The sequence below is a fragment of the Delphinus delphis genome, chromosome 11 (assembly GCF_949987515.2).
Source record: "Delphinus delphis chromosome 11, mDelDel1.2, whole genome shotgun sequence".
NCBI lineage: Eukaryota > Metazoa > Chordata > Mammalia > Artiodactyla > Delphinidae > Delphinus > Delphinus delphis.
This window is the reverse complement of record NC_082693.1, coordinates 76,235,557-76,258,481: the sequence shown is the minus strand read 5'-3', so window position 1 is coordinate 76,258,481 and position 22,925 is coordinate 76,235,557. Positions and strand designations below refer to the sequence as shown.

Sequence of the window (22,925 nt, the reverse complement as noted above, 5' to 3'; positions counted from 1 at the left end):
AGAGTAACTACTGAGGCTGAAGATAGTGATGCTTTATTTTATACTTTGCTTTTAAAGTCTAATGTTGATGTTTATCTGGTAATGATTATTTGTATTCTGTAGTTTCTAGTTTTATTGTGTTTTTAAAGAATGAAACCTGCATCTGAAACCTGATGCCTATTCTGTTTTTCACCCATGAAAGACCAAATGATATTCATTAAAAATTTTAAGGTGCCAGTGGCATCTTAAATAATTTTCTAATTGGAATGTCTTATGACATTCTTAGAAATCTGGAGATAAACGGCTAGCTAAGAAGCTATGATTAGTAAAGGCTAGAAAAGTAAAACTTTCTAATAAGACTGAAGTTCTCGTATGAGTGTGTTTCATGTTTGATAATTGCAGTCATCGTTGCTTTTGTTGTGGTCATCCATTTACAATGCTTGGTGTCAGCTTATCTCTTGTAAAAATAAAATACAGTGTGTGTGTGAGTTGTGGGGGAAAAAAAAAGACTGAAGTTTTCTCCTTTCTACTTCCTAGTTGATTATGCAGGAGTAATATTAATTAGTGGATAATTGGGTGTCTGCTTTCATTCCATCACTTATCTTTACACTCCAGTTTCTCTTTACAGTTAAAGTAAAAACTAGTGAGATGATGTGGACACAAAACAGCAGTAAAACTTCAAAGTAAAGCCTACTCTTGCCATCTATCAACTTTACAATTTTAACTGGTATAAAATATATTAGCTTGGTGTATTAAAAATAATTGGATTTTCTTGCATTAATTAAGGAATCACACAATACTGTACATTTTCACTTCTACAGATAAAAGAAATAACTGAATATTCTTTAGTGTTTTGTTTCATAGGGGAATACTTGAGGCAGATTTTGTCAGTGTTTTCCTGAGGAGCACTCTAGGAATTCACATGTCCCTCATGATATTTTGAAGTTTAAAAAGTATATGAAAGAAGATATCTTTATGAAAAAGATAATGGCATGATTTCTCAGTGCATTTGACTGTATACAGATGAAATTCTGAAGTTACATATATAGTTGTTATTTGGAAGTGGTACTAGTGTGTTTATATTTTATTAGGACTCTGATTTTATATTATTCTGCAAATAATAATGAAGAGCAGTACAAAGAGTTTTAGGTACAGATGATTGTAATGTAGCCTGAATGAGTGAAAGAGTAATCCAGTGGAGATACTAAGATCTTGAGAGAGGGCAGTGAGCACTGCATCATATGAAGACCTGTCAGTGACACAGTACATAGTGACAGGTCTCTGAGATTATTCCATCATGCTTTCCAAACTGGCTGAGCTCTACCTTGGTTTGTATGGGGCTGGTGAGAAGCCAAATTTCCTATGGCAAAGAAGGAGAACTTCTTTGGGTCCCTGTTACCACATGCTGTTTTTTCATTATAGCACTGGTAGCACAGAACTTGATAATGCGCTCCTTCTTTGGGTCCTTATCCTGACATGTATGTCGGTAGACATCATGAAATCTCTCAAAACACTTCTTTTTTGTTCTGATAGGTTTTGAAGTTCTATCTGGAGTGCTGCTTTAGGTCCCGGTGGGTTCCGTTATCTGAAATACTCCAAGTTCTCTAACTTACACCCTTCTCAGATTACTCTGAACTATTGATACATTACAATAGATAAAAGTCTCCCAAATTAAAATTAAATTACTTCACAGTTGGAATTCTCTGGAATTGATTTTAGCAAACTTTTAAGAAGGGCTTTGTGAAATTTTACTCATTAAACTTTTCTGTGAAAGCAGTTTTGAATATCTCAAAAACTTAACTTTTTGCCTGTAAAATTTTAAACATTTCAGATGTTCATTTAGCATGACATGGGGAACGGACTTAACTTCTCTGTGCATCAGTGTCCTCATCTATAAAATGGTGTTGTCAGTAGTATCTATCTCATGGAGTTGTTTTGAGGATTTAATAAATTAATGTGTGTAAAGTGCTTAGACCACACATAGTAAGCCTTCAATAAATGGTAGTTGCTATTATCATTATTTAAATTTCCACGTGCTCAGATTTCTTGAGTGTATGATCTTGTCCTTTACTTGAGCATGTTAGAGTTTTCAGTGTCAGGTCTGCACTTAGATCCTCTAAGTATTTTGAGGGCACATATCTCATTACAGTGCCTGCATCCCCCATCTTCATCTCACCATCATTCTGACTGCTCTGCTTTCAGGTGCTCTCTGCCCTAGCTTTTCCTATCAGTCACAGTTAGTTATCTTTTACTACACTCATGACCTCTCGGGGCCTGAAAAAGGCATGTGTTTATTATCCCTATTCTCTTGTTCAGTTTGAGTAGAATTCTTCTAAAGACACTGAACATCACCTCATTTCCCAACAGTTCTTGCATCCCATCGTCTGATCTTTCCATATTTATGTCTGGAGGCAAATACATAGTCATGGGGAGAAAGTTCTTAGTACTGTCTTTCTCTTACTAGGAGAAAGTAAGGAGTTTAAGGAAAGGAGATGTTATCTTCCAAAATTAGATTAAAATATGAACTTAAATCTGTAAATAATTTAAGTGCTACCTTCTTCTTAGTGTAAATAAATGAGAAAATGGTTTTGTTTTCCATCATTGATATAGGAAAAATCAATTCTAATACATATAGGGGAAAAGGGGAAACTTGGAATAATAGGAATATAAAAAGGTAAGCTAACTTGACTTTAGAAACAAAGATCAGGGAACTTGAAATTTCATGTGCCAAATGTTTACCATAATGCCTGACAAATAGTAAACATTCAAATTAATGGTATTATCACTATTAGTACCTGACAGCATTAATCATAGTACTAATTTTCATAATAAATATAGTAGATATTTTTAAATAGATTTCATATTTGTAAGTGAGAAGCTACAGAAGTTGAAGAAGTGAAAGAAAACAAATTTGTATTTAATTTACTGGGAGAAGCACTTTATAATTCTTGGAATTTTGTCAGCAACCCTAGAGATTAGATAATCATTATTCCCATTTTATAAATGAGAAAACGCTCACGAAGCACTGAGAGACTTGTTCAAGGTTGGACAGCTAGTAGGTGGTAGAGCCAGGAATCAAATCTAGGTAGTCTGGGGGTTTCTGCTTCTGGCCATCGTAGAGTTTTAGGCACTGAATTTAACTTAAGGTGCTGACTAAAAACTGGGACAAAATATAGGAAGCTGTGGTTTTCAGACACTAGAAAACAGGTAGTACGTACTAGGCAGTGATCCCTAAAAGAAGGAAACAAATAAAATGAGCTCTGAGAGATTGCCTCATCTTATGTCCACCAGAGTGGAAAGGCCGCCTAATGCGTGGTGCATTGCATAGAAGACTCAGAAGGATTTTATCTCAGTAGTAGGGCCAAATTAGCCCCACAATAGTGGCTACTCTGGTTCTGCCTAACAAGTGTAAAAGAAAGATTTGAAAGGATCAAACTATTCCTAAGTAACTTAACTGAATAATAGAACAAAGATTTAAACGTACCTAAAGGAATACAAAAGAACCTAACATTAAAATGAAATAAAATAAAAATAAACTTCAGAATGTCTGACATCCAGGATAAAAGGACTGGGTTCATAGTTGTATTCTACCAAACATTTAAGGAAGAAATTATACCCCGTCTTTACAATTTCTTTCAAAAGATAGAATCAGAAGGAATCTTCTTAATTCATTCCATGAAGCCAGCATTACCCTAATACCTAATCCAAACAAAGACGTTACAAGAAGACTATAGACCAGACTCTCCCATGAACAAAGATGCAAGAATGCTCGATGCCACGTCGTTAGATCCCACATGCCGTGGAGCAGCTAAGCCCGTGTGCCACAACTCCTGAGCCTGTGCTCTAGAGCCTGGGAGCCACAACTACTGGAGCCCGTGCTCCGTAACAAGAGAAACCACCAAAATGAGAAGCCCGCACACCACAGCGAAGAGTAGCCCCCACTCACTACAGCTAGAGCAAGCCCGTGTGCAGTGACGAAGGCCCAATGCAGCCAAAAATAAGTAAAATAAAATTAAAAAATAATAAAGAATCCTCAGCAAAATATTAGCAAATTGAAATCAACAATGTATAAAAATAATAATGCATCATGAACAAGTAGGATTTATTTCAGGCGTTCAAAGCTGGTTCAACATTAGAAAATGAACTAATGTAATTCATCACATCAGTAGGCCAAAGAAGAAAAATCACATCATCATATCAATAGATACAGAAAAAGTTGTTGATAAAAGCCAACACCCATTCATGATAAAACTGTCAGCAAACTAGGGCTAGAGGGGAGCTACCTCAACTTGATAAAGAACATCTATAAAAAAAAGTACAACTAACGTCATACTTAGTGGTGTGCAACCAGAAGCTGTCCCACTAAAATCAGGGAACAAGGCAAGGATGTCCCCTCTTACCACTCCTTTTCAGTATTGTACTGGAGTCTTAGCTAATACAATAAGACAAGAAAAGGAAATAAAAGACATACAAATTTGGAAGGAAGAAATAGAGCTGTCTTTGCTTATAGATACATGATTGTGCAGAAAATCTGAAACAATCAATAAAAAACTCCTGGAACTAATCCAGCTTTTACAGTGGAGTTGCAGGATACAAGGTTAATATACAAATGGCAGTCACTTTCCTATATGACAGTAATCAACAAGTGGAATCTGAAATTAAAAACATCATTTGCATTAGCACTCCCTCCAAATGAAATACTTAAAAAAATATGTAGAAGATCTAAATGAAGATCTGATGAACATAATTGAAGGATGAATGGAGTGGTATTTCACCTTCATGGAGAGGAAGACTTAATGTTGCCAAGATGTCTGTGCTTCCCAGCTTAATCTGTAGATTAAGTACAATCCCAATCAAAACCCCAGCAAGTTTTGTGGATATTGGCAAACTGATTCTAAAGCTTATAGAGAGCGGCAAAAGACCCAGAATAGCCAGCACAATATTGAAGAACAAAGTTGAAGGACTGACTATAAAGCTATGGTAATCAAGACAGTGTGCTGTTGGCAAAAGAACAGACAAACGGATTAATAGAACAGACCAGAGAGTTGAGAAATAGACCCATAGAAATAGCATCATCTGTTCTTTGACAGAGGAGAAAAGGCAGAGTAGAGAAGAATTATCTTTTCAACAAATGATGCTAAAACAACTAGACATGCAAATGCAAAAAAAAAAAAAAAGTGGATCTAGACACAGACCATACAACTTTCCAGAAATTAACACAAAATAGATTATAGACCTAAATGTAAAACTTAAAATTATCAGACTCCTAGAAGATAATGTAGGGAAAAACCTAGATGACCTTGGGTTTGGTGATGACTTAGATACACCACCAAGATATGGTACTTGATACATGAAAGAAATAATAAGTTAGACTTCATTGAAGTAAAAACTTTCCACTCTGAAAGACACTCTATTTTTTTTTTTTTTTTTTTTTTTTGCGTTACGCGGGCCTCTCACTGCTGTGGCCTCTCCCGCTGCGGAGCACAGGCTCCAGACATGCAGGCCCAGCGGCCATGGCCCATGGGCCCAGCCGCTCCGCGGCATGCGGGATCCTCCTGGACCGGGGCATGAACCCACGTCCCCTGCATCGGCAGGCGGACTCCCAACCACTGCGCCACCAGGGAAGCCCTGAAAGACACTCTAGAGAATGAGAAGAGAAGCCATAGGCTGGGAGAAAATATTTGAAAAAGATATATCTGATAAAGGACTGTTACCCAAAATATACAACAAACTCAAACTCAACAATAAGAAAACAAACAACTGGATTAAAAAAATGGGCCAAAGACCTTAACAAACATCTCACCAAAGAAGATATACAAATGGCAACTTAGCACCTGAAAAGATGTTGAACATCATATGTCATTAGGGAATTCAGGACTTCAAGGGAGAGGACATGTGAATCTGAGATTGGAGGAAAAGGGGAGAGTGGAGGCTGTGTCCACGATCTTTACCCAGAGGATGGATAGCAGTGATTGAATATGAGCTCCTCCAGAACAGAGGTTTTATGATTGTAGTTGACCCTTGAACAACATGGGGTTTGAATGGTGCGGGTCCACTTATACCTGGATTTTAAAAAATAAATACACATACAATACTGCATATAAGTGGACCTGCACCATTCAAACCCATGTTGTTCAAGGGTCAACTACACAATCCATGGTTGGTCAAATCGGCAGATGTAGAACCCGCCCATACAGAGGACTGATTTGAGCCCTTGGTTTTTGGTATCTGTAGCAGGTCCTGGAACCAATCCTGTTAGATACTGAGAGCCGGCTGGCTGTCTCTGCTTATCTGCTAGGTTCTCTAATGTACCCTTAATACCTAGAGCAGTGCTGCCTATGCAGTAAGTAGTCAATAAATATTTGTTGCATGAACGAATGAATAGAGAAGTTAGAAGGCAGTGATTACCAGTTTTGGGAGGAGTGACTTGGTAGAGAACTCTTGTTAAGGAGTCATAAATGTGAGATCTAATCCTGAATTTGGTATTACCTAGCTCAGTCCAGAGCTTCAGCTCTCACTTCAACTATCACATAGATGCCTTTTAAAACTACTGGAGGAAGCAATAACATAGGAAGCATGCTGGTCATGAACATTAGCTGTCTGATCCCATATGTAAAATGAAGACTACAGGATAAATTATGGTTACTAAATGCAATTTTATATATAACACTTAGCTCAGCACTTGATCCATATTAAGTACTCAGTAAAGGGCACCATTGTTTGAACCCGAGTTTCATATCGATGAGCTGCCACACCTCTGATATAGCACAGTGGAACAATATTTGGATTTCCTCATGCAAAAGCTAAGTGGTTTCTTAAAGATCTTCCAGCCCAGCCCTTCATTTTAACTGATGCCAAAGTGAAAAAGTGACTTCCACAAAGTCACACACCTGGCTGAAGGAAAGAGAATATGGAGGGAAAAAGGTAGTTGGGGACCAAACCTTGGGGGTAATGTTTATGTAAAGGATGGGAGGAAAAATAGGAGACACTAATTAGTTGAGTTTTTGAGGGCTTGACCCTGAATTTTACAGCTGCCTTCTATAATAAATTTTATTTTCTGGTAAGAAATGGCATTTGCCTTCTGTGGATAGCTCTACCTGTATTTCCCATTGACATCTTTAATGCAGCTTCAGTTTAATGTCCAAAACCTAACTGGAATCACTACATGTTAGAACTGAATAGGATCTTAGAGGGCCTCATTCTAACCTCTCATTTTACAGATGAGGAACACATTCTGCCCTGGGGTGGAGGTCTCACACTTCTTAGATTCACTTATAGCAAAGTGAGCAATCAGTTGTCCCTTGGGCCATTTTTGCCCAGGCTGCAGAGCATTACTTTAAGTCCTTTTGGCTTAGAGTGAGCCTGCTAAGCTCCTCCTGGCTACAACAACCCCTGGTGCTGTTTATAGCAGTGGCTTCTAACTTTCTTTTTTCTTTTTTTTAAACAACTGAATCTTTAAGTTAAATCACCTGAAGAAACCCCATATATAAAAAGAGACTAAAAAGAGGAGCTGCTGTGGTTAACAACAAAGGTTTGTTGGTGGTGATAGTAGGGGATAGGGAGTTGGCGAGATCAGCAGAGGGAAAGAATGAGGTTTGTTTTTTTTTTTTTTTTTTTTGCGGTACGCGGGCCTCTCACTGCTGTGGCCTCTCCCGTTGCGGAGCACAGGCTCCGGACGCGCAGGCTCAGCGGCCATGGCTCACGGGCACAGCCGCTCCGCGGCATGTGGGATCTTTCCGGACCGGGGCACGAACCCGTGTCCCCTGCGCCACCAGGGAAGCCCAAAAGAATGAGTTTTACTGTGATTGTTTGGACCCTCATTCCTGGAGGTAAGGGGCCTCTGAAGTGCCTCAGAGGTTAGGAAGCAGTTTGAAATCCCCTGATTTGGGGGCACATGAGCTCTGTCAGTGATGGTTGGCATGAATGAGAAGACCACTGGTATTTTTGTTCAACAAGTTCCTTGGTGATTTGTCTACATGCCCTGGAGTAATGATTTTCAGCTCTTTCTTGGATCTGAGAATTAAGAACTAGGCCATCACTACAACTAGGGCTTTAAGAAACTCTCAGCTATTATTTAAAAGCTCTCATCAGTCACATTTGTTGTTACTTATATGGACAAGCAGCTTTTTTTGTAAATTAAGTTGCCTTGGAATAGATGATTTTATTAGTATAGATATAGCCCAAGAATTACTGTCACATGAGGAAAAGCTTAGGAGTAATCAGTTTATGCAAGATCAATATGATCTTGCATAAACCCTTATAATGTTCTGATGAATTTAAAAATACTTGACATATTTTTAATTATTATTTTATAGTATTACTTATAATTTTGAATTTTAGTCAGCAACTGATGAAGCCCTGTGCTAGGCACCACGGGGAGATGGAGGGAAAATAGGACAAGGTCCTTGCCCTCACATTTGAGTCATGCCAAGTACAGAATGAAGAATGTGACATTTTAGGATTTTTTTCCTTTTTACTTCATTTTACCACCTGAGCTTTTTTTTTCATATTGTACAATTCTAAATTTTAATTTACTGACTTGTAAAGCATGTTCATGGCTGAAAATTCGATAATTTAAGGTTGTATGCTTTCTTTCAAATTGTCATCAGATTGCAAGACTGGAGAAAGATAAAGAAGAACTACATAACCAGCTGCTTAGTGTTGACCCCACAAGAGACAGCAAACGAGTGGAGCAACTTGTTCGAGAAAAAGTCCATTTGTGTCAGAAATTAAAAGGTTTAGAGGCCGAAGTAGCAGAATTGAGAGCTGAAAAAGAAAATTCTGGTGCTCAGGTAGAAAATGTCCAGAGAATTCAGGTGCGGCAGTTGGCTGAGATGCAGGCTACAGTCAGATCCCTGGAGGTAAGGTTTTAATTGCTTCCCGGTAGACTATCGCGTACTTTTTTTAAAGTGCAGTTGACAAGCCTTTGATTTTTTTTTTTTTTTTTTTTTTTTTTTGCGGTATGCGGGCCTCTCACTGTTGTGGCCTCTCCCGTTGCGGAGCACAGGCTCCAGACGCGCAGGCTCAGCAGCCATGGCTCATGGGCCCAGCCGCTCCGTGGCATGTGGGATCTTCCCGGACCAGGGCACGAACCGGTGTCCCCTGCATCGGCAGGCGGACTCTCAACCACTGCGCCACCAGGGAAGCCCAAGCCTTTGATTTTTTAGGGCATAAATGTCTGCTCACCAATCTAACGCTGACGCATTTGTGGAATCCCAAGAGTATATATACTTTTTGTAAAGAAGAAAGCTCTTGATTCATAAGCAATAGCTATGCTACCATATTTACAAGGGGATTATTTATTCTTTGGGAGTCACGTTGCCTATCTGAAATGATTTAACTTTTACAGTGCCACAGAGTAGAATATGCAAAATTCAAAAAAAAATGGAGTTTCTGAAGACTAAAGTCATCTCAAACCAGAAAGAGCAATTTCTTTCTAGTTATTTCCTTACACTGGGATTCAAGATCTTAAAATCATAAATCCTGTTTCAACAGAAATACCATACTTATATTATGACAGCTTCTTGCCGGAGTTACAAAATTGAACTTGGCTACTAATGCATATAAGCCTTTACTGAATTATTTCCCTGAGTTCATTAGAGAAAGAAAAGAGCTGGCAGAGCTAAGCTGGTACTCCTAGAGGTATTCTCCTATGAAAGTTCTTGTTTCTGTCGTTGGAGAGGAAAAACTTTTCTTTTACCCTCTTAGGTTCAGAGTTTAAGGGTTGTGAATTAAACGGACAACAGACAGATTAGCAAGAGAAAAGATAGATTTTTATTCATGTACGTAAACAGGAGTTCACAGAAAAATGTGACTCAAAGAGGCAGTAGTAGTTTGGGGCGTATATACCATTCTAATAAGGAAAAGAGAGGGGGAGAAAGGACACTTACAGGAAAAGAAATGACTTTTAGGAAAGATAAACGGGCCCTTAGGAAAACAGATGGCAGATATGATAATTTTGTGATGTTGTTTGTGTAGGTGCTTTCTTATCCTGGTGTTGACTTCTTGTCTTCTGTGATAGAAGTTGGCCTTCCCTAGTTATGAAACCCCTGCGGAGGGAACTTCTAACACTTAAATTCTTTTTTTTTTTTTTTTTTTTTGCGGTACGTGGGCCTCTCACTGTTGTGGCCTCTCCCGTTGCAGAGCACAGGCTCTGTACGCGCAGGCTCAGTGGCCATGGCTCACGGGCCCAGCCGCTCTGCAGCATGTGGGATCTTCCCAGACCGGGGCACGAACCTGTGTCCCCCGCATCGGCAGGTGGACTCTCAACCACTGCGCCACCAGGGAAGCCCTAAATTCTTTTTAGAGGCTCTACTTTTAGACAGATAAGAGGAGTTCAGGAAAAAACTTTGTCCCGTGTCTGTTGATTCTCAAAAGCCTTCACCTCCAAATAATTCTTATTCCACAGTGACATGTTCTGGACCCCTTTACAGTTTTATTGAGATAATGCTTATTCCTCCTAGTCCTTAGTGTCTTACGTGTAGCAAATATACTAGTTTGATAGTTTTTAAAATTTTATTTTGAGCAGTCCAAAATGTTTTGTTTTCTTCAGAATAGTTGTGAGGTAATTTGAACTGGAGGGAAATTAGTGTGCACCTAGTTTGTAATTAAAATCCAATATCCAAATCCAAAGTAGTGATTTTTTTCTGGACAGCAAACTGGTACAAGAAGTACATTAATATGTTTTGAAGAGTAGAAGTCACCTTTTTATTTTTTGGATGAAGCTTCTGGCAGTATTTAGTGGTTTCCTGAATTTAAATTGTCAGTATCATTGGACCTTAGACGTGAGGCAGTTCAGAATGAAGTGTTTATGTTGCCATCCTTCTATCCTTAACGTATTTACACAGTGACAGTGGGATGACTGCGATTGAGTATGGTATGTGATCTCAGTGTGAAACTTTGCATTGAGGTCATTTAGAGTGATTATTTTCAGGACCAGTTGAATGATGACAAAAGATGGGAGGTTCTTTCACAAGAGCCTGTATTTCATTTTATCATTTGTCAGATGAAATGAAAATACACACATGACAGGTAGCCTGCCTTTCTTTGATTTTTTTTTTTGTCTATCATTGTGCCTGAAGAGTATCATTTTTTATGTGAGGAAAATAGGGTTTTTTTTTTTTCTGAATTATTTGCTGAATACACTCCTTATCATATTTAAGATATATAGGAAATGAGCTGTTGCAGAACTGAAGCTTATCCTTTAAATGCAAAATGTTTTCATTTTAACTATTTTGAATAGAAGTATTTTTAAAAAGCATTTAGTTTTCCCTTTCTAATTAAAGAGTACTATGAGTATTACCAACTGGAAATTTTCTTGACAGCTTACTTCATTAAGAATATTATGTGATGAGTTCAGGAGCTATTGAGTTCTTTGCCCATACTTCCAGAAGCTCCAGATTAGTCGAGGATTTTGAATTTTTAATCTCTTGGGGATTGTTTTCTGATCTCCATTGATTTTAGATTTTCAGTTCTCACTTCTTACTACTACACATAAGCCCTCCCCTCTACCTTGTAATATGCTTTTTCATATCTGCTGTGTACTTGAAATCCACCAAAATGCTTGTTTGAATTATGTCCACAATAGTAGTAAATAGGTATCAAGTGAGTGTGTTAGGTTCTCTCTCTCATGAGAGAAGTGTATGGGTTTTATCTTGGTGGAGGCTGTTGATAAGTTGTTTGTCCAGATAACTTTGTTGCATATTTCCTGGAGCAAATATCTTGCATATGAATTCTACCAATTGCTTTGTGAAAACTCTTGTTACTTCGGTATATGTTAATATTGTTGAGGTTTTGAATAATTTGGGGTAGTATGATTATTACATTTATTTAAATAGTGTTTATTTTGTTTTTATATAATTGAAAAATTGTCAACAAATTTTAAAATATTTTATTTTAATAAAAGGCTGAAAAACAGTCAGCTAAACTACAGGCTGAACGCTTGGAAAAAGAGCTACAATCAAGCAATGAACAAAACACTACTTTAATTAGTAAATTGCATAAAGCTGAACGGGAAATAAATACATTGACCAGTAAAGTAAGTTGTCTTAAGTATTTGCTTTATTCTTTAGAATGCTTGAGACTGTATAATGACAAAGGAATTTTGTGTTTCAGTAGCTTAGTTCCCTACATTGAAGTCTCTTTTTTGATCTTATTCTACCTTCCAAATACATGTAGAAACTGACCAATTCTTTTTTTTTTTAATTTATTTATTTATTTTTGGCTGTGTTGGGTCTTCCTTGCTGCGTGCGTGCTTTCTCCACTTGCGGTGAGCAGGGGCTACTCTTCCTTGCGGTGCGTGGGCTTCTCATTGCGGTGGCTTCTCTTGTTGCGGAGCACGGGCTCTAGGCGTGCGGGATTCAGTAGTTGGGGCACGAGGACTCAGTAGTTGTGGCTTTGGGGCTCTAGAGTGCAGGCTTAGTAGTTGTGGCGCACGGGCTTCATTGCTCTGCAGTGTGTGGGAACTTCCCGGACCAGGGCTTGAACCTGTGTCCCCTGCATTGGCAGGCGGATTCTTAACCACTGCACCACCAGGGAAGCCCCTGACCAATTCTTAACGGCTTTCATTGTGACCACTCTAGTCCAGTTTTTACAATAGCCTCCTAATTGGTCTCTTTACTCTCTACCCTGTCAGAGCTCTGTGTGATCTGGCCCCTGCAATCTTTGCTCAGCCGTCATAGTCCATTTTCCCTCCCGTTCACTTTGCTCTAGCCTCACAGGCCTTCTCACTCTTCTTTGAGCAAGCTTACTTCTACCTCAGGGCCTTTGCACTTGCCCGCCTTGCATGGTCTTCCCTCACATATGTATATAGCTTTCTTCCTCACCCATTTCTCTTTTTTTTTAATTAATTAATTTATTTTTGCTCACGTTGAGTCTTCGTTGCTGCATGCGGGCTTTTCTCTAGTTGTGGCGAGCGGGGGCTACTCTTCGTTGTAGTGCGCAGGCTTCTCATTGAGGTGGTTTCTCTTGTTGCGGAGCATGGGCTCTAGGCATGTGGGCTTCAGTAGTTGTGGCACATAGGCTCAGCAGTTGTGGCTCACAGGCTCTAGAGCGCAGGCTCAGTAGTTGTGGTGCACAGGCTTAGTTGCTCCACAGCGTGTGGGATCTTCCCGGACCAGGGATCGAACCCGTGACCCCTGCATTGGCAGGTGGATTCTGTGTTTTGTTTGTTTGTTTGTTTTTTTGATACAGAAATATGTTTATTAATGCATTAAAACCAAATCTCATGATGAGTTTAAAAATTACTGTAATTTTGAAGCAGTGATAAGTATTAATGATATTTTGAAATATCTACAAAAAATGTAATATGATATGAAAATATCTGTTGCAGGTACTGTTAATACTACGATGGTTTGTAGTCAACATTCATAGTTGAAGTGGAAGGTGGATTCTTAACCACTGCACCACCAGGGAAGCCCCTCCTCACCCATTTCTGATGTTGCCTTATCAGAGAGGACTTTTTTTTCTTCACTTTGTAAAATACCATCTTCCTTCTTCCTCTGCCTTATTCTCTTTTTTACCTGCTTTATATTTCTTCATAGCTCTTAACACCATCTGATATATTTGTTTATTTTTGTCTTTTCTTCTCCCTTTGCCTCAAATATAAGCTCCAAGACAGCAGGGACATTGCTTTTATTACTGTTGTATCTCTGGCTCCTGGAACAGTGCTGGCACACAGTAGACAATAAATATTTGTTAAATGAGTAAATTAATAGCAGCAGCATGATCTGCATTTGTTATTTTATTTTATTTATTTATTTTTTTGCGGTACGCGGGCCTCTCACTGTTGTGGCCTCTCCCGTTGCGGAGCACAGGCTCCGGATGCGTAGGCTCAGCGGCCATGGCTCACGGGCCCAGCTGCTCCACGGCACATGGGATCTTCCCAGACCGGGGCACGAACCTGTGTCCCCTGCATCGTCAGGCGGATTCTCAACCACTGCGCTACCAGGGAAGCCCGCATTTGTTATTTTTAAAAGAATATAATGGTTTGAACACCTTTTTCCCAGGAACTTAGAGGTTTTTTTCCCCCTCAAATGCAATGTATATAAGGAATCCAGTAACCAGAAGTAGGATAGCAATGATGAAAGTATTTTATAGAATACCGCAATGAATATCAGTTCTGGAGTCAGACATATTCAAATTCCATTTCTTCCCCTTGCTAGCTGTGTGACCTGGGCAATTTAATTTCTCTCTGAAGACTTTAGCATTTTCCTTTATAAAACAGACTAATACCTACTTTATAGAGTGTGGCAGAGATTAAATGAGATATTATGCATAAAGCACTTAGCATAAGGTCTAATATATAATCACCTGAATATTAGCTATTATTAGTAGTACTTGGGTCAGCTCTAAGAACTTGAAAATAAGACTGATGTCTGAATCAGTGAGATCATGTATTATATTTCTGTCAGAGCAGAGTTATGTAAAATCACCTTAAAAAACAAAATGGTTTCTAGACCAGAGGGAATTTATTGTAGCCTAGTAGAAATATATGAACTTATCTAGAGGAGTAATGCATTCATCGTAAATTCCTTGTCCACAGTCAAACAGTGTTTATGACAGAGGCAAGAGAGAGTTTTAGTTGGCAGAGTGTGAGTATTCTGGTCCCATTGAAGAGATCATTCTTACTGTGGAAAGGAATACCTCAATCTATTTTAGTTTGTGGCCATGAAATAATCGATTCATCCCATTCCTTTTGTTCTGACTGCATGAGCCCTAAGCAACTTTCTGACTGTTATGTGATTTCCTCTGTAATTTTGTCTACAGGGAGAGAGAACGCACTGGTTCTTCAGAGTTAGAGTATTCTAGTTTTCCATTATAGTTTTTTCTCGCAATTAATAAACTGACATTCTGGTTTTATAGATCACTCTTTGTAAACTTTAGTAATGTGAGTTCAGCCTTGAGAGTGGTCTTTAAGTGTGGTGACAAAATTTGATTTCTGTGCCTGAAAAGCCAAAGCCATAATATTAGATGTATTAGATGCCACCCTTGGGAGATAGTCTACCCAGTTTTTTCTATGGCAAATATATACTCTTTTACACTTCCAGATTGTATGTTTATTAACACACATTGCTAAGAGTTGCCTGTCTTTTTAAAGGCATACTTGCATTGTTATGCATATAAATGGTTTATTAAAAACCACCCACCAACTTCAGACAAACCAAGTTTTCATTTGAGATCTTGCATATAAAAAGATTTCATTGGAAGGTTAAATTTTAAAATAATGTTTCAAACATTGTCACAGTTATCTTTGCAACTTGAAATTTTCATCCACATTTTGCAATTCTCACAAATGGTTGTTTGCAATGCAGAGGAACACCTGGGGTGTATTTGTCTAAGTTATTCAAATTTGTAAATGTTTGTTAGGTTTTTGAACAGAGTTATGTCATTGTGACTATCGGTGTCTTGGATTAAAAAGTATTACCAAAGATGGCCTAAAAATGATGACCTTAAAGATATCTAATATTCAATGAGATAAATTCTTCCTGTTATGAGGTGTTTGAGCTTTAGAACTCCAATAAAATGTACAGTTTTAAGGAAGTCATCCCACAGAATTACCTTATTAGCTAAGTTTATGAGGTCATACCATCTCAGACCTTTGAAAAAGATCAGAGTTTGAGTACTGTCTCTTTGGAATTGACATCAAGAGCTTCTTGAGTAATACATTTTTTCAACTTTATTTGAACTTCTGGCTTATGTATATTGTTTTCTCTGTGTGTGTGTGTGTGTGTGTGTGTGTGTGTGTAATAGATTCTGAACCCTTATAAAATGCTTACTGTTGCTACTTTGTTACATTTCTTAAAGTTTTATTAGTACTAGCTAATATTCTGAGTACTTCTGTTGTATCAAAAGCATAAAGCAAATTCACAATGTAAAGACCAGAATCTACATGGAAAACATATTGTGGAAAAATAAAAGCAGAACAGGGTAGCTTGGCACACGGAAGTGTAAATCTCTTCAAATTATTTTCAGCATTTTAACATTGTGCATTTTATTTAAGAAAAGATCCCTAGTTTTCCTAGGATTTTTGATGCTTGATTACAAAAGTTAAGAACTAGGAATCTAGAGGCAGAAAGAAACTTTATTATAACTATTTGGGATTTGGTTCATATTACTCATAGAAAGTGTTTTTATTCATCATATCTAATAAATATTCATATACGTTTTTCCATTTTTAATAAATAAAATAATTTTAATATCATTTTGGAAGTTAATTACTATTAGTGTGAGTGCATTCAGTATTTTAGAAATGTGGCACTAAAGAAAAACTCATCCGGGTCCATAAATAAGTTAATTTGAATGCATGTTGCTTGAGCATATACCACTACTTTAATAATAGAAGTAGTTCTGAAGATAGACTTGTCGTTTGACTTCCGATCAGTGTTCTTTCAGTTTCACTGATTATAGTTTAATTGAAAAATGTTTTCTCATTTCAGTAAATCTCAGTGAATGAATTAAGAAATATGTTTTTTATATATTTTGTAGTTCTTCTCGTTGAAAGATTCTACAAAATAAGATGGCTCTGATTTTCCACCTCATATATAAAGCAGCTACAATGTGGTTTGCTAATGAACTGCTGTGTCATTCAAACCTTCTACAGTTAGTGTATAATAGCAGGTTATGATTACATTTGTCATAGAAAGTAGATTTTCATTGTAGTTGTATTTCTTCCAAATTTTAAAGCATTTATAAATTCTGTCCATGAAATTATAAAAACCCAATCTATAGAAAGTTTAAATTTTAAAATAAATACAATTTTTTAGCTGCTCTGAAAGTATTTCAAAGCTGCTTTGTAAACATTGTTCAATGAGACTTGCTTTCATAGAAAAGAACTTCAGAAAGATTTAAAAATGCAAATCTGATGTCAGCACAAGGTATTCATTTTGTGTTGTGTCATTTGAAAATCTACAGGTTAATTTGTGTCTTAGTGTGGTTATTAGCAGTACAAAGGCAGCACAGTACTTGACTTTCTTGTTTCCTTTAAGTGAGGAATTTGCAGGAAACCTTGTTATGTTTCCAAGACCTTTCATAGATGGAGTCTCCTCCAGTAAGACACTTCTGTTTCTCATCTTCACCCTCTTTGGCTCTAGGACCTCTTCCTGATTTATTTCTAACTCCCATCTCTAGTTTTTATAGCCTTTTATTGCACTCAAGTAAGTTATCCTTTACCCTCTTATTACCACCATCTTATATTTTACAGATTTGGCTTGTATATATTTGTGATTTTCTCCTCTGATTTCATGGTTTTATACATTAGTATAATATGTCAGAATGCAGGTTTATCTAACCTTTATATCCGTACTGGTTAAATCCTCATTATATAGTACTGTACCTAATTTTAGAAGCCCCTCACCAAAGGGCAGGGATATGGAAACTGTTAAGAGAGTAGTACAGATGATTAGAGAGACAAAGCTTTCTTGTTCGCTGCTGTATCCCCAGCTCCTAAGACAGTGCTAGGGCACATAATAGGTGCTCAATAAATATTTATTGAATGAACAAAGGAATACTACTTTAAAAAATTTTTTTGTTTATTTTTGGCTGCATTGTGTCTTCGTTGCTGCATGCGGGCTTTCTCTAGTTGCGGTGAGCAGGGGCTACTCTACGTTGCGGTGTGCGGGCTTCTCATTTCAGTGGCTTCTCTTGTTGTGGAGCATGGGCTGTAGGTCATGCGGGCTTCAGTAGTTGTGGCACGTGGGCTCAGTAGTTGTGGCTTGTGGTCTCTAGAGTGCAGGCTCAGTAGTTGTGGCGCACAGGCTTAGTTGCTCCGCAGCATGAGGGATCTTCCCGGACCAGGGCTCAAACCCGTGTCCCCTGCATTGGCAGGCAGATTCTTAACCACTGCACCTCGAGGGAAGCCTAAGGAATACCACTTATGAACTATAATTATTCAGCTTTCAAAAGGAATGTCTCAGGGAAAAGCTGAGATTGGTATGTGGTTAATTATATGGAAAATATTGACAATTAGTTACATTCACCTTGGGGCTTTAAAAGAATCAGGTTTTGGCAATAAAGGTTTAAATTAGATTCATACATTTTGTACTTGTTTATCCCACTACCAGCATACACACACACACACACTATTTAGTCACCAACTTCAATAGATTATTCTTTCTTGTCCCCTTTGTTAGTCCTTTGCCTCTTAATTGGTTTCTTTACTTTCAGTTTCTTAATCCAGCACACTTGCAATTAGAGTTAACTTTCTGAAACAAAGTTGATTGTGCCACCTTCAGCAGCTAAGAGGATATACAACCCTTTTGTATGGCATATAAAGTTTATTCCCTGCCACTCCACAGTTTTCACATCTTCCTCTGCTCTATCTATGACACATTGTTCATTGTTTTCCAAGCAGACCAGGTGGCGTTCTACCTTTATAACATTTTATATGCTGTTCCTTATACCTAAAATGCCATTTTGTCACCAGCAGTTTTTTTTAGAGGAAGGTTTCAATTTTTTTTTCCCTGAGGATGTTTCAGTCATTGACTATTAGATTTTAGGTACTTGCAGTTAAGCCTTTAAAGGCAAGATTAAGCCCGATGACCCCACCTGCTATTGAAAGAAATGACTCAATTCTGTTAGGAAGAGACTGTTTTCTTGGTGCTGAGTACTGTTCCAGGAACTGAAGCATCTTCCCTGCTGGAAGGTGCTTATACTCTATACTCTGCTACCAAAGTGTTTTCTCATTTCTACTAATGTTTTTGGGTTAGCATTTAGTGGCAAGAAAATGACCAATAGTAATTGCAATTTCTAATTATCAACAGGTAAAAGAACTTAAACATTCAAACAAACTAGAAATAACAGACATCAAACTGGAGGCAGCAAGAGCTAAGAGTGAGCTAGAAAGAGAAAGGAATAAAATTCAAAGTGAACTGGATGGTAATATATGATTTCCCATGCTTTTTACTGTTACTTTCACATATAAACTCAAATTACTAAAATAGATCAAACTGAAGTTTATTTCCAATTTTAAGCTTAATTGAATTTTAATTTTAGAGCACACATATGTATTGTTTTTATTTGTATGTTAAATGTTCATTCTGTGATGTAACTTTTAAAAAAACAATCTTATGGTTATATCATTGTTATTTGATTAATACATAAATTAAGTGAAACTTTATAGATAGGATTCCATACTTCCTGGGTATATAACTTAAAATCTGTTTAGATCATGTGATTATTAATATCAGACCATTTAAAATCTAAAGAATATATAAGTGGGTTCCAGGTCCAATTTTTAAGTTTAAAATTTTTTTTATGTAGACCCTAGGCCAGTTATTGGGCCTAGTTCAGCCTAAGCTTATTTTTAAACTCCAATTTAGTCTTAGAATGTCCTTCTCATCAAGATTTCTCAGAAATTATATTATTTCTGACTTTTATTAAGTACTTAAATAAGCTGCCTGGACCTGCAGCTGTCATGAAGTTGGTCTCTAGTTGAACTGGCCTCTAGTTTCAGCTTCAGACAGAGCTTATGATGAATGACTATTTTCATTATTAATTTCTACTTGATGTTGACTCATGGATTTTCACAGAGTTAGGGAGCATATTTTCTTTGGAACTTAAAGAGTTTGAGATCCAGTTTTGCATTCTTTTTAAACTTTGAGTTAGATATGAATTTGTTTTAGTTATTCCATATGCAAAATACTTGTCATTTCATTACGAGGAAAATTTGTGAATTCATTGGACAAACTTGAAAGTGTCCAATTTGTATTAGATATCTAACAGTTCTGATAAGTTTCAAAAGCTTCTGTGATTTTATTCATTCTGCTTTCCAGCTAGCTTTATGATGATGCTGTCTGTGGGATTTAGGTTACAGAACCCTTTTAAAAGTTAAGTATTTAAACCTCTTTCAGTATTACCCAGGTTGATGTCCCCAGCTCTCACGATCCAAATGAGTAAATGTATATAACCTTTTGTTAAAGTGTTTCTGTGTGAGTGCTTAATAAAATGACAAATTAAGTCTGAGTAGTAGTCTTTTTCGTTAAGAAAAGTTTACCAACAAAGTAAAGATCTTTGAGATGTGTATCTGGAGAGACTTACTTTCTATATTCTTTTGTCTTATCAGCTTACGAATATTTGCTGTTAATTGCAATTTTTCTTCTTAATAACATTGAATACAGTACAGTTTTCTCCTTTAAAAAAAAATACTAGGATTACAGTCAGACAATGAAATTCTCACATCAGCTGTTGAACACCACAAAGTGCTTTTAGTAGAAAAGAACCGTGAATTAATACGTAAAGTACAAGCTGCCAAAGAAGAAGGTTACCAAAAACTTGTGGTATTACAAAATGAAAAGTAAGTACCTAATTACCTTATTTTGTGTTAAATCTCCTTGCAAATGAAAACATTTTGCTGTCATATCATCCTTATTGTAGTTCTTGTAATATAATTATCATCTGTTGTTTTAGGCTAGAACTTGAGAGCAGATTAGCGGATTTAGAGAAAATGAAAGTGGAACATGATGTCAGGAGGCAATCTGAAAAGGATCAGTGTGAAGAGAGATTGCGAGCTTCACAGATGGCAGAAGAGTCGGCCAGGAGGGAACTTCAGAGTATTAGGTTATATATGCATATTTTTTTAAACTTCATTTTGAAATAATCTCATAGCCAACAAAACATTGTAAAACTAGTACAGAGTATTCCCATATAATTTTCACCCAGATCTCCATATCTGAATTATTTTGATACCTTTGTTGGTTTCAGTTGGCCATATGTGAGTGTGTCTGTTTCTGGACTCTGTTCTATTCCATTTATCTGTATGTCTGTCTTGACACCAATATCACACTCTCTTGACTACTGTAGCTTCATGGTAAGTTTGATTCAGGTAGTGCAAGTCTTCTACCTTGTTCTTTTTTGGCAAGATTGTTTTGGCTCTTCTAGGTCCTTTGCCTTTCCTTGTAAATAATCAGCTTATAACCATTTTCAAAAAGGCTTAAGATTTTGATTGGGATTGCACTGAATTTGTAGCTCAGTTTGAGAAGAGTTGTCATCTCAACAGTTTTGAGTCTGTCCAATCCATGAATATGGCCTATCTCTCCATGTATTCCGGTCATCTTTAATTTCTGTCATCAGAGTTCTGTAGTGTTCATTGTATATATCATGCTCATATTGTGTTACATTATAATTCTAAGCATTTTTATGCAATTATCAGTGGAGTTATGTTTTAAAATTTTACTTTCTAATTGTTTATTGCTGACATATAGAAATATAGTTGAGGGGCTTCCCTGGTGGCACAATGGTTAAGAATCCGCCTGCCAACTCAGGGGACACCGGTTCGAGCCCTGGTCTGGGAAGATCCCACATGCCACAGAGCAACTAAGCCTGTGTGCCGCAACTACTGAGCCTGCACTCTAGAGCCCGTGAGCCACGACTGCTGAGCCTGTGTGCCACAGCTACTGAAGCCTGCACTCCTAGAGCCCATGCTTCGCAACGGGAGAGGCCACTACAATGAGAAGCCCATACACTGCAACGAGGAGTGGCCCCCGCTCGCTGCAACTAGAGAAAGCCCGCGCACAGCAACAAAGACCCAGTGCAGCCAAAAATAAAATAAATAAAATAGATACAACATTAAAGAAATAAAAAATGTTTAAGAAATATAGTTGATTTTTATGTATTGACCTTGTATCCTATGACCTTACGGAAGTCACGTATTTTCTACTAGCTGCTTTGTGGGTTCTTAGTTTTCTAACGTCATGTTGTATATTGTATTTCCTTTTAGTTTACTTGTTCATTTTTTGGTTTTGGTGTGTTTTTTTGAGGGTTTAAGTAGGTTTTATTTTTTTGATAGTATTTTTTTCAATAGATCTTTATTGGAGTAAAATTTTTTGAGTTGGGAATTTAATTCAACTAATGTTCATTCTTTCATCTTTATTGGTAAAAGTATCATGCTGAGAATTTTCTTATCACTGCTTTTTAAATGTATCATATAGATTTTGATATGCAGTGTTTTAATTATCATTATTTTTTAGAAATTCCCTAATTTCAATTTGCATCTTCCTTTTCACCCAAGAAGCAATAGAAGGTATAGTTGTTTAATAGAAGGTGAAACTAATAGTTTTCTAGGGCTGCCACAACAAAATACCATAGACAGGGTAGTTTAAACAACAGAAATTAATTTTCTTACAGTTCTGGAGGCTAGAAGCCTCAGAGCTCAATGTGTTAGCAGATTTAGTTTCTCCTAAGGCCTGTCTCCTTGGCTTGCAGATTGGTTACCTTCTTACTGTGTCCTCACAGGGGCTTTCCTCTGTGTGCATGTATCCCTGGTACTTCTCCCTCTTATAAGGACACCAGTCGTAGGATTAGGACCCACCCATATAACCTCATTTAACCTTCGTTACCTCTTTAAAGGCCTTGTCTCCAAATACAATCACGGGTAAGTGATTGAAGGATTTTGAATTTCCAGGTGATAGGGCTTTCTTGTTTATTTTGTTGTTAAATTTTAGTTTTATTTCATTGTGGTCAGAGTATTGATTCTGTTATTTCTGCTTTATGGAACACTCTAATGTTTTCCTTGTGACCTAATATATCAAGGCCAGGACTACGGTAAAGCCAGTGAGGCACCCAGGGTGCAAAATTTAAAGAGGTACTCACTCTTATGTGTTGACATTGGACTTGCAGGAAACCTGGGGTGTGTCTCCTTAAATTTTTCACTCTGGGCACCTCACTTGCCTTATCTCAGTCTCAGACCTGTAATACATGATTGATTTTTATGAGTGTTACATAAGGACTAGTAAAGAAAGTACTCAATTATGAGTATAAAGTTTGAAATATACATCCATAAGATCTACCTTACTAACTATGATGTTCAGGTCTTCTGTATACTTTTTTTTGTCCACTTCATGTGTCTTGTACAAAGAGTGATATATTAGTCTCCTATTATTGTGTTAGTGTGTTTCTATCTATGACTCCTTAAATTTCTTGTAATTTTTTTGCTTCGTAGGTGATTGATATAT

The 22,925-nt window shown here is 37.3% G+C and overlaps 1 protein-coding gene across 6 annotated transcripts in view; it reads left to right on the top strand.

Annotated features, from left to right (window-relative positions):
• CEP83 (centrosomal protein 83) overlaps positions 1 to 22,925 on the top strand; it is a 141,437-nt gene that overhangs the window by 92,093 nt on the left and 26,419 nt on the right. For all 6 annotated transcript variants that reach the window (XM_060025379.1, XM_060025377.2, XM_060025376.2 and 3 more), the window contains 5 exons: positions 8,589 to 8,840; positions 11,885 to 12,016; positions 18,738 to 18,852; positions 20,125 to 20,269; positions 20,383 to 20,532. In XM_060025379.1, the coding sequence (XP_059881362.1) occupies positions 8,589 to 8,840; positions 11,885 to 12,016; positions 18,738 to 18,852; positions 20,125 to 20,269; positions 20,383 to 20,532 (794 nt within the window). The remainder of the gene's footprint in view (positions 1 to 8,588; positions 8,841 to 11,884; positions 12,017 to 18,737; positions 18,853 to 20,124; positions 20,270 to 20,382; positions 20,533 to 22,925) is intronic.